At 36.8% G+C, this 13,135-nt stretch overlaps 1 protein-coding gene across 1 annotated transcript in view; it reads right to left on the reverse strand.

Moving 5' to 3' along the window:
• The window catches only part of PKHD1 (PKHD1 ciliary IPT domain containing fibrocystin/polyductin), a 282,605-nt gene that overhangs the window by 8,416 nt on the left and 261,054 nt on the right, over positions 1 to 13,135 (reverse strand). Inside the window, exons 55-58 of the mRNA XM_087952900.1 lie at positions 10,907 to 11,042; positions 8,195 to 8,282; positions 3,652 to 3,759; positions 172 to 330 (exon numbers count right to left, since the gene is read on the reverse strand). Of these exons, the coding sequence (XP_087809026.1) occupies positions 172 to 330; positions 3,652 to 3,759; positions 8,195 to 8,282; positions 10,907 to 11,042 (491 nt within the window). The remainder of the gene's footprint in view (positions 1 to 171; positions 331 to 3,651; positions 3,760 to 8,194; positions 8,283 to 10,906; positions 11,043 to 13,135) is intronic.

Raw genomic sequence — 13,135 nt, forward strand, 5'->3', positions numbered from 1 at the left:
GCACAGAAGGCTCAAGGCAAAGCAAATGTGGATCAGCAGAAAGCATTTCCGCATCCCTGTTGTAACTGGGGGACTGCAACATTCTTTCACCAACTAATTGTATTGCTAATTGCAAAGTCCGTCTTTCCTATAAATCACAGCAGATAATTATCATGCCAATTTGTGACTTACTGTTTCTCTTGCTTTTCTTGAGCCAACAAATAACAACAAATCCCAAAACAAGCATGGAGGCTACTGAGCACAGGAGAGCAGTAAAGATGATGGCAGATTTTTCTGATACAGCAACAGGGGAAACAGTAAAAGAACTTGATTCAACAGATAAAGCAGCACCTGAAAAAAATAAAAAATATAGCTTAAAGTAATTAAAACAAAGAACACATGCTTTAAATCTAAACAAATATCACAAGAAAGGAAATTGTGTCTCAGACTGTTTCACACAGTAAAACAAGGAAGTCATTATGAATATGAATAATAAATATCAACGTGCTAATACTTGATTATCTTTCTCAACAGCTGCCTTTACACTTATGTAAAAGTCCTAGGGAAAAGTCCTGTCCAGTCTCAGTCTCAACCATACTCTCAGTCGCCCTTTAAGTGAAAATGTCAGCAGATGAAGCTGAATGCACCTGCAAAGACATACTGTTTCATGAAAATGCAATTCAGAAACAGACAATTTGTCCATCTTATTTTTACTGGTGCAAAGAATTAATACTTTCAATACCTTGAAAGCATTGTCCCCTTGGCCTATTTCTTGAATCTATTGCTTTTATAGGGCAATTTTGGAGAGCTCCAAATATTATTTGGTCTTTGATCAGGCATGTGTCCCTATAATACTTTGATAGGAATACAGGTGAATCCCCGAGCTGTAGGCTAGACTAGGAAATTTAAAAAAATCCTAGAAGAAAGAAGTAGTAAACATTTTCCATTGCCAAGGAAACTACATTGAGATGTCTATGAGGTTACTGGGGTTGGAGTTTTGACTCGAAAGATATTTATGATATTTAAAGTTGCAATATTAGTAGCTCTGGTTGGTAGTTAAGCTGTTGGTTTAAGCTTTGAGCTTGGCAATTTAATTGCAAATGTTTTGTCAACCATTCAAGGAGACATCGTCAGTGTGTTTTGAATTGTATTTTGAAATGTAGACAAATGCACAAGTACATCTATATAGTTAAGATGTGGCTGATCTTTCCCTGTTGTATTGTTCCAAGAGTAACATTTTATGGTCTTTTGGCTAACTGACTTTTGATGAGGCCAATTCTTGCTTCCTGTTTCAATTTTCAGTTACAATTGGCATATTCTATCTTTCTGGTAGGCACCAAAATTCTCCATAGTTTTTCTTTGTTTGGTAGGAGCAAGGGTGAAAAGTTGGTTTCTTTTTGATATGATTATTTTCTGAGAAACAAGGTGGCTTGTCAATGGCTAGGATAAAAATGGGTTACTCTTTACCTTCCCTTTTCCTTCAGTAGAAAAAGTAAAAGATCTCCTATGACAGGTATGTGAAATGAATTACATCTCTTGAGAAATGTTTTGACAACATGTTGAACCAATATAAATTGCTCTGTCATTCATTAATCAATACTACACACTGAAACCTTCCATATTTCTGCCATTCATTCATTCATCTATTCAATTCAATTATCCAATTTATACATTCACCTATCTCAAATTCATGGCTCTGGGCAGCTAACAACAGTAAAAAAAAATCATTAAAACACATTTACTATAAAAATGAGACACACATTCAGACTCACACATAGCTGAGGTACAAAAAAAAAAAAATAGAACCCTCCATAAGAAATTAACATAACCATTACACAAGCTTTTCATCATATTTTTCTCACCATATTTAAAATTCCATATCCAATTTCTAAAATAGAATCAGTTCATTTGTCCCTACAGACCATTACTGAAAAAAGCTATTCTGCAATTATCTTAAGCAACATACATACATACATACATACATACATACATACACTCTTGAGTTTCATTTTAGCAATATGTAAGAGCACTATGTACATGTTAAAATTACAACAACATGGATTATTTGCACTATGGGAGAAATGTTTATTTGAACTAAAAAATTAAATCTAGGACCAATTATGTTTCTCATCCAATCTGAATTATCAGAATTAAAAAACAAAGAAAATGGGAAAAATTGTCTCATTACATTTGGTGTGCATCATGCACAAATCTGCTTTTCCAACTCTTGGAATCCATTTAGAAATGTGCAAAAGCAGACTTCATTTCACTCTAGAAGTTGAAATATTGATCTATCTAAATTGATAAAAAAAACCAAATGTGCTATAAAATAGGTATGTCGATGGATACGGATAGACATAAATATACAATTAATGAAGAGTTTTACAAATTGATCACCATTTCTAGTATAAATGAACTATTGAGCAGTTTGGATTTGAAAATATTAATAAATACAATTATATATCTGTTTTTATAATTTCTTGAAAAAACATTTTAATGATATTGTTATTTTGCATGTATATATGCTGTATATGTATATACATATATCTCTAGATACTACTACTACTACTGCTAGTAAGATTGGCAACATACACATTTAATGAAATAAATAAAATACATATATACAGTAAAGGTTTTGATATCCCTGAGAAAGCACATGAGCAGGTTATAGGAAGGCTTTGATCTTATCTATTGCCTGCTTAACTTCAGAAAATGTTTATTATAATGATATCCATTAGACTTTTTACTAGATAGGTACAGGGGTGGAATGCTACCGGTTTGGTCCGGTTCAGTGTCTGCTGCTCTGTTTGGCCCAGCCGCCCGCCCAGGCTCTTGGCTGTCCTTTATTTCCTGCTTTTTCAACCTCAGCTGCTTTGTGCGGCACAGCTGAGGTTGAAAAAGCAGGAAAAAAGAGGATTTTCAATCCCAGAGGTGGGATTCTACCTGCCGGAGAACCAGCAAATTGTGCCACTGGCTGGCCCCAACCCACCCCGCCCACTCACTCCTTACCTGGTATGCGTGCCATCAAATTTGCCTGCTAAGTTGCTATTTTTTCTTTTTTTTCCCCGACCATCAGCTGTTCTGCTATGCTGGGAGATTTAGATAAGCTAGAAAGGAGGAAATCGTTGGATTTCTTGCTTTCTAGCTAATCTAAAAGCAGAAGCCTGAAGGCTTCTATTATTCAGTGCAGACTCAGGTAGCAGATGGCAGAAACACAGATCTCTAAGTGAATCTGTGATTCTGTGAGCAACTCAATTCAATATTTACATACAAAGTGTGTTGTAAGTTAATTTTGTGAATTTGCTTGCTAGCAAATTTTATGAGTTTGCTAGCAAACAAATTTTATGTGACAAACTCAGGTAGCCGATTGCAGATAGATAGATCTCTGAATGAATCTGTGATTCTGTGAGCAACTCAATCTGCCTGCCTGCTTTGCTTGATTTGGGGTAAAAGTTGCTCTTTTTTAAATAAAAAGTTCAATATTTACATAAATATTTATAATATTTACATACAAGCCATGCCCAGCCAATCACATGACCACCAAGCCATGCCCAGTCAGCAAGCCACACGCAGGCCAGTCACATGACCACCAAGCCACACCCACAAATTAGGCCACACCCACAGAACCAGTTGTTAAGAAATTTGAATCCCACCCCTGGATAGGCATCTTACCTGGAGGAGAAGTAACTTTGAAAATGAGGTGGCAGTCAGAGCAAGAGCTGGACACAATCAAATTCTGAAAGTTAGCTTGTCCATCTTGGACCTTTACTCTTGTGTTACCTGAAAATAATTTACATCCATAGTTGGATTATGAACTCTTGTACAATAGTGACAATTATTTTAAACATTGGAAGAGAAAGGTAAGTAAAATACAATACCTGTTTAGTAAATAAATCAAGCATAAAATATGGCTAGTGGAGTTTGAATAATACATTATTATTTTAGAAAACTTATGAACATCTACCTTTTTCTTCCATGCAATAGGATATTACAGTGAAATCTCAATTTAGCAACTTCTGTTTAATGGATTTTGAATGCAACAAATCAAATTTGCACAAATGATGGAAACTGATACAAATAATGTAGAAAGCCAATTATATAAATTTAGATTTAATAGACATTTGGATTTAATAAACACTCTTGGCCCAATTCATATTTAAAAACTGGGAGTGTGATGGCTCATGTGGTTAGAACACTGGGTTGACAATCAGCAAGCCTGCATTCAAAACCAGTGCTGCTGTATGAACTTCTGTCATTCGCTCCAGCTCCTGCCCAGCTAGCTGTTAGAAAGCGTGCAAAAGTGAATAGATGAATAGATGAATAGGTACCACTTCGGTGGATTCATCAACAGGGACATGAAAGGATAAAAGGAATTGGGCATCCCCTGGGCAATGGTGATGTTACCAGCTGATCTTTTTATAATGGAAGTGGTACTTTGGTACTTCTGACACTGAAGTATAGTATTTATTTAAAACATTTATATAGCCATTAAAAAGACAAGTGGTGCTGTGGTTCATGGGCAGCAGGTGCAGATGGCTGAGGTCTCGGAGAGTGAGGACTCAGATGAGGGGCCTGCATGTATTGCAGGGATGGGGTCAGGACCATCAGGGAGTGGAATGCTGCCTTTGGAGATTGTGGAGGCTGGCAGTAGTGATGCAGAGGTCCCTGAGGAGCCTGTGCCCAGTGCGTATGCGTGCAGGGCTGCTCAAAGGAAAGAGCAGTTGCAGCAGCATGGGCAACTCGGGAGTAAGGCTGCAAGGTAATGGCCCCTCCCTTAAGAGATAAAAGCCAGCTGAAAAACAGGAGCTCTTTGCAGGAAGCAAAGAAGTTTTTGCACTCAAGCCTTGTGGACGTTCAGAATATCTTGGTTGGTGTTTGGAGACTTTTTGTGTTTGAAATATTTCTTAGTCACTTTATCTAGTGTTCTTGGCAGCCTTGCACAACCTTGGCAAGGCTCGTTCTTAACAGAGACAGTTTGAAACAGCCTTTTAACCGTGAAGGAACGGAATTCGTAAAGAATCATTAAAAGGTTTTGCTGTTACCTCTGTTTTGTGTTTGTTTCCTTGGAACAAGGTTTTGGTCAGAACAAGTGGCTATATCAATGTTTTAAATAAATACTACACTTCTATACTTCTACTATCTCTGGATGCTCCCAATTAGAAATTAAAAGACATATAAAAACATTTCAAAATGTTAAAACAATAACCTTGTGTCAATCGGTTCTAATGTACAATCATCTAATTTTCTCCTAATGTTTGCCCATTCTTTATAAATTTCAGAAAGCTAAAAGGGAGGAGGCTGCCAAATTTGAGGAAGTAGAGTGTCACATAAGGCAGGGGCTCCAATGGAAAAGACAGCTTCATAGCTCTCAACAGATGACAACGTTTAGGGAAAAGGATTAGAATCATGCCCATCCTATCTGACATGACATGCTAAATGTCCTTAAGGATATGCAGTCCTGCAGATAGCCTGGCCCTATGCCATGTAGGACATTAAAGGTGATGACCAGTTCCTTGAATTGCACCTGGAAAGAAGCTGGAAGCCAGTGCATTTCACACAACAGAGGTTTACATGGGCAAAGGTAGGGGACCCAATTACTATGCAGTGATCTTCAAGGACAAGCTCATGCACAGCACAATGCATATTAAATTAAGACTTTGCAGTACATAGAGGATGACTAAGATATAGGTGTTTTAGAAAGCTAAAAACTACACTGTTGTTACAAGACTGAAGTAAGAGATTAAATTTTTAGATATAACATCACAATTTTTTCTTTTCTTTTTTCTTTTTGTATCATTGCTCTGGGGTAAACTTTTTTTGGGGTTTTCTTTTAAAAAAAATAGCAATGTTTTTTAAGCGGGGAAAAAAGAAATAACAAATTCTATGAACATATGATTTTCTGTTGAGCAGCTTATTTGGGATTTCCGTATCTTAAATTATCATACAATTATTTGGATATCATAACATCTTGACCACTCATAGCATCCTCAATTCATAGAAGTGCCAATTTTCCAAAGGATCCTAACATCAGCATCCCTGGAAGGTTTTAAAACTGCCATTTCTGAGACTGACACGAACCCCAGAGTAATATATACTGTATTTTCAAAAGGAGGTGATCTCAGCTTTCTGGCACATATGCTTCAAATTCCAGAATATTATGGATATATATGGTATTCATCTCAAAGATCTCCTGGCAAGCTGGTATTTAATGCTGTAGAGAGCTAATTTGGAGCTAAACTACTTTGCAAAAAGCAGTTTGGCGGCTGTCAGATGAAGCAGGCTGAGTATGTGTGGCAGATCATTTTCTTGAAATGCTAGTTACAACAATCTATAATTGTTATAGGTTTAGGCATTTGTCAAAGGAATAAATGCAGCAAATGATTACATAGCGAACATCTGCACAGCACTCTTCTTTTATTCCTGGAGTTTATTGTCCATTAATTTGATGTATGTTTCTTTTAAAGAATGATTCCCCCCCATGCCCCAATCCTGTTTAGTGACTGTCCTTTATTTGAGCCTACTTCTTCCATTAGTTTTCTTCTTTCTATTCCTTTTTTCATGGACTAATATATTTCCACTTGGAACAAAGAAGAAAAAGTGGTTTCTTAATTTGGGGTGGCGGAGAGAAATAAGAAAAATTATTGTATAATAAATAATGATGCTGAGTTATTCAACAGATTGCATTGAAGTATCTTATTGTCTGGATGGTTGTCAAGGCTATGACAAATTGTTAGTATCTCAATTCAGCACCTGTAAAAGGCAAAATGCTCCAGGTGTTTACCGTTCTTTCCTAGTAGACAAACGTCCACCCAGTGAAAAGAGCAGTGCAGTTGATGTCATCAGCCAGCATGTAAATCACAATCACCTCATTGGCTTCCTTGGCACAAGGCCAGCTTAATCCAGCTGAGCAACTGCCAAGGTTAATGTCAGTCACAGCAATCAGGCCATTACATTCATTGCTTAAAAGACCACAAGGGGGGCACTGGGGATCATTAAATGGATAATTGAAAGACATTTGCATACTGAATTCCTTTTCTCTTTCCTCTATTCTCAGTCAGCCACATATCTACCTATCTGGCCTACACAGCCCCTGGAAAGGTATATTTAGCACAACCGGGGCCCATCTCTGCAAAGTCCATTTGCGACTTCCAATTGGTGCACAATGGGAAGCAGCTCTGTTGCTGCTGAAATCATTGAGATCACTATTCTACTCTATATTTGCTTTTGCAATATAACTTTGGCAGAAAAAGAATATTCACTTCCTAGGTCCCTATCTTGTCAAACTGTACAAGGGAAGAATCCTGTCAAATCATTTGTTGCTGGAAATCCTAAGATGTAAGAAGCTAAAGAACATTTCACTTAGAGTCTACTGCAGGAGAACATTTGTAGTATTGATGTGTGCTTTGGATCAGCATCAGTTGTGGAATTCAGACAAAATTTCTAAAGATTTTTATTGATCTTGGATGAAGTATGCCTATTTGGTACTTTTTACAGAGATCTCTAGCTGGCTAAAAGTAGTGTCTTGAATCTCTCCAAGTTGCATGGAATTATTATAGTGACTGAGGCAACACACAAACTAATCAAAAAATAATAATAGCTGTAAATCAAGAACAGACTAATAGAGTTGCAGACTATTATGAGTCCATGCTAGTTTTAAGTACCTCGTTTATATGACACCAACGTTTGAGCAGTGATTCTTGTTCTTGGATTTACAAGGCAGATACTGTACTAGCATTCCATTTCCGAGAACACTTCAGATTGTCACTTATTATCTTTAAATTTTTATGTGACATGACATCTTGTTACTTGTTGTTTTCCCTCACATGAATCTGCTCATCTTTTAATATAAGACCTCTTGTAAGAAATGTTGCTTTCACAGTAAAAGAATATTTGTAAAGACTTTCTTAAGGGTGGCTCCCTTAAAGCTTCCAGATCTGGACTCCATAAATCCTAGTGACTACAAGATGAAAGCAAAGAATCATGAAAACCCAAATTCTGCTGCCATTCAATAGTTATCTGGGTATCTGAAGCTCAGTGATGATAGTCATCAGCATCCCAACAGGGAATACCTTATTTAGGTTAGTTGAATAAGTATTTATATCTGTACTGCATGATTGTAGTTGCTAGATAATTTTGTATTTGGTGGGTTTCCTGCAATTTTTAGTTTCTTTGTATTTCTATTCTTTTATTTCATATCAGTGATACATATCCAAACCTTTCAATATAATTTCTGGGTGGTTCTGGAGGTAAGCTGTCACAAACCATGGTTTGGAAGGGAAACCTAAAGGCACAATTCTCCGTCCCTGGAAGGAAGGAAGGAAGGAAGGGAGGGAGGGAGGGAGGGAGGGAGGGAGGGAGAGAGAGAGAGAGAGAGAGAGAGAGAGAGAGAGAGAGAGAGAGAAAGAAAGAAAGAAAGAAAGAAAGAAAGAAAGAAAGAAAGAAAGAAAGAAAGAAAGAAAGAAAGAAAGAAAGAATGAATCTGTTATTTGTCATTTTATCTTTTATACTTTTACTAGGGATCATATTACAGGGCTAATCAACTGAACATAGAAAAAACCTATAGAACAATCCTTCATATGTTAAGTGCAATATTCTCTTAAAACCAGGGGTGGGATTCTACCAGTTTGCACCTATTCGCTAGAACCGGTTGTTAACATTCTAAGCAGTTTGGAGAAATGGTTGTTAGAAGAAATTACTGGCCTAATCCTGTAAGGAAGGCAGGAAGGAAACATTCTGGTGTTGCTTACAGAAACTGCCTCTCCATTAACCCTTATTACATTCTTGGCAGGGCTAGACTTTCTGTCTCAGGAACGTCTCTGGAGTTTTTTTCCCCTCCTTTGCTGGTACTTTGCTTGTGTGGAGTGACCATTCAAAGTTACAATGGCACTGAAAAAAGTGGCTTATGACCATTTTTCACACTTATGACTGTTGCAGCATCCCCACAGTCATGAGAGGCCAGGCGAGGAGATGCATGCCTTGATGTGAGTGATATTAGGTTGGCCATGCCCAGCCAATAACATGACCACCAAGCCATGTCCACCCAGTCACATGACCAGCAAGCCACACCCACCACCTAAGCCACGCCCACAGAACCGGTTGTTAAAAATTTTGAATCCCACCCCTGCTTAAAACTGTTTAGGAAAGTAGTGTTAAAATATTGCATTAAGAAAGGGCAGACAAATAAAAACAAATACAATAAATTGCTCTGGAAATGACTCCATAAATACTGAAGAAGGCTTACTGGAAAAACAAATCAGAACTGTTTCAGTTTCAGTTTCTTGTCTGTTTCACAGCTTTAGAGTAAGAAATGTGATTTTAATGAAGTTTATCAATTCATGTTATTACAATTCATGTTATTAGTTGACTAACATAGCTAGTCAACTAATATTGGAGCCATCAAACTTTATTTTTCCTTTTACTCAAGTAACATCTCTGTAGCTAATCTGATAGCACCCTGGGCTGAGTTGCACATTCTGTTTCATTCTGCTATGGCTTCAGGCAGCAAAAATATGAAATAGCCATCACTGCCCTGTGGTTATTCTTGTAAATTGAAGGCACATATTTGTCAGTCATTGTTCACACTGGCTTCTTTTAATATAAGTACCATATATTAGTGATATTGTTTAAAATGTACAGTCTGTAAATGAGGAGTAGAGAGAATTGTCTAAACCAGGGGTTGCCAAACTTTTGGACCTCAGGGACCACCAAACTCATAATCTTAAATCCCAGGGACCACTAACCAGTTCTGTGGGTGTGGCCTAATTTGTGGGTGTGGCTTGGTGGTCACGTGACTGTCTGGGCATGGCTTGTATGTAAATATTGTAAATATTGATATAAATATTGATTTTTTTATAAAAAAAGAGCAACTTTTACCCAAAATCAGGCAGAGCAGGCAGGCAGATAGAGTTGCTCACAGAATCATTCACTGATCTATGTATCTGCTATCGGCTAGCTCAGTCTCTCAAATTTGCTTGCCGTAAGTCTGCACTGAATAATAGAACCTTCAGTCCTAAGGGAGGTTCGGCTGTGCTTAAAAAGCAAGTTTGCCGGGTAAGGAGTGAGTGGGCGGGGAAGGTTCCCACGGGCCATGTGGGTGGCACAGCCTTGTGTTTCTGCACAGCCTGGATTAATTACTTTGGGGGGGTGCTTTGGGGGTGAGATTTCTCTGCGGCCCACCAAAATTTTCTCACAGCCCACCAGTGGGCCATGGCCTACCGGTTAGCAACCGCTGGTCTAAACTAGCAGTTGCAGAAGAAAGGAGGCCCGCATAATCTCAGATTAAATAATCCAGCCTCACTTCCTATGTCTTCCAAGGTTTCTGCCTTCTTTGAAGATTAAGTCTGCTAATTTTAAGCTTCATGTAATGTCTTGCAGAAAATTTGCTATCAGTTACAAAGAGGATAAAAGGAAATTACACTGAAGTTTGTAGGTACTCTCTTTCTCTCTCCCTCTCTCCCTTTCCCTCTCCTTCTCTCCTCTCTTTTTCCCTCTCTCTTTGTGTATGTGTGGGTGGGTGTGTGTGTGCGTGCACACACACATACACACATGTGTGGTATCATGAATAAAACACTGGTAATCCTTAATAAAGATGAAGTTGTGGAAACAGTGGAAATGGTAGGTAACATTAATGGGAACCTACAACAAATTTTGGCAGCTATTGGAAAAAATAGTAGAAATGCAAGATTCCTGAGCTACAATTAATATTATTTCTAAAAGGCTAAAAAGGAAAAAATTGTGTGGAACATGTTGACCAATTTATTTGGAATTTCCTTTATTTCCCCTCTGATTACAACATATTCCAATTTAACATAATTATAACAATATCCAAGAAGGTCAAGATTTAAAAAAAATGAATAAATCTAGAAGCCCTAGATCCTACATCAGTTTCTAACCTAAAGTATGAAGTGTATGTCTTTGAATTTCATACCTGTTTGTCCAGAAAAATAATTTGTGGTTGCCTCAGCAGTGGCCTTTCCACCACTCCATTGGAGGGTTGAATCCAGACAGAGATGCTGTATGGACGGACATAGAGGCAACTCCATGAAGTTGGGCTACTTCCATTTCTTCATCAAGGAAAAATAAATTAAAAAGAAAACAAAACCATAGTTAATTCTGGTTATTTCAGGAATAATTACATGGTAAGATGGACGGCCAATAAATCTTACAAATAAATAAATAAAAATTGAAATGGTTGCCAAACACCCAGAGAAAGAATGTGTGAACAATATCCATCTAATTAGCATGCTTCTGAGCTAAAAGAATACCAAATATCAAATCCAATTCATTTGTAAGGTACAAGAAGTGGCATAGAACTCTGAAGAAACTTTTCCTCTTCCATTACACAGCTCAGGGTATACTTCTAACATATTGTTCTCATAATGTGCATCACATGCAATAGTTAGGTTGACTGTATTTATTTAACAATACTTTGATTCTTTATTTTTTAGCTGTACCATGCATATAGGCACCCCACTTAGTTTATATTCCAGGAATAAATCTGAAGCACCTTGGGAATATCTTTTGCATTTGAATTAAAAATATGCTTCATTTAGGGCCCACATAACCTCACATCCTTTCCGATTCTTTTTGTCATTATCCTTTTTATATATGCTTCTAATCCACTGCTACAGAGTGGTAACGGGGTTTGATATTGCCTCAAAATGAAAGTGAAAAGTATAAAAGCTATTTATTCAGTTCTCTTGGTGTTTGCTTTAAAAGGTCTACAAACAATGGATTTATTGAGAGCCAATTTACTTTAGTTTAACTCAATTTCTTTAACAGAATTCCTTTGCATTCTGAAGCTTTTACCACATTCTTTGTCTGCAAGGATTTTGCCCTTGCAAATTACAGTAGGGAGGCAAAATAAAACTGAACTCATTTTTAAATGGCTAGTTTAAACATCTATTACTTTCTGATATTAGGAATAATATAGCAGAATAGAAAAGTGGGTTGCAGAATATTAGGAGAGAATTATATATATATGACTTCTTGGAACTACTGTTGAAATTTATCATATATAAACAGAAAAACTATTTTAGTGAGGCATGTAATTTAACAGATTTTCCCCCCAGTTGCAGTAGTCATATTAAAAAAGAATTTTCTGTTCAAGAAAATAGTTTCAATATGAGTCAGTTCTATCAGTCCTCAATAAGAATGTCAATACATCATTTTATTTCTCCCGTCTCCACCTAAAAAGCACTTGAAAGCCAAGGACTATAACTAACTGACTATAAATCATTAGGGAATACACAGGGTGGTTATTATCCTTGTTATTTGAGAGTAAGCATTAAGCACCTGGAGCTGCTATCTGAAGGAAAGAATTTGGGAATCCCATTGCCTTTGCAAAGGCAGAAAAGTAGTATTATGGATTTTAATACCAAATGGCTATTCAAATATAATTTCTACTATTATAAATTCATTATAGAGAATGAAAATAAAAAGCAGTTACAGAGGTGGGGAAACAGAGAGAGAGAGACAGAGAGATCCACTACTATTGCAGAGAGAGAGAAAGAATAGATGAAAAATAAACGTGGTGTATTAAATTTAAAAACATATGATTGAGTAGTTAATTTTAAAATGGATATATAGATGGATACTTTTCTGTAAGGATTTCAAGGACAAATTCATGGGGCAAGAATGAGACATTCCTTCCAATTCCAAACCCTTTAGACTTCCTCTAGCTTTACCAAGCAGGATGAGTTCCTTGCATCCAATCTAATCCTTTCATGGATTAATAGATTGCTGCTCTTTTTGCTATATCTACTAATCTTTATAAATTGAACAGAAAGTACCAATTTTTCTTCCATCTTCTTGTGAAAATGATAGTGCCCCCTGGTGGCAGAATGCATCTTGCACTTGCAAATTTGCTTTAAACTCAACATAAGAATTGCAATGACCTTCTTGTTTCTTTTGTTTCTCTGTCTCTTTAAAAACTGTTTTAATCTCATATTAAGATGTAATTCTTTTATGTATATTGAGAATTCATACTGAAATTAGTATGATGGAATCTGAATGGAAGGAGATGGAATTCTGGAAACTGGATTTTTCAAGACATTTCTTTTTTGAGATTAAGCAAATGAGATCAAGGACTAAATTCAGTAGTAATGGACTGGAAGGCAATCTCTTCCCTATTTGTAAAGGCCTAAAAATTTTAATA

This window comes from Notechis scutatus, chromosome 1, assembly GCF_049901735.1.
Source record: "Notechis scutatus isolate UNSWTSFEM ecotype Mainland chromosome 1, rNotScu1.2, whole genome shotgun sequence".
Lineage (NCBI taxonomy): Eukaryota > Metazoa > Chordata > Lepidosauria > Squamata > Elapidae > Notechis > Notechis scutatus.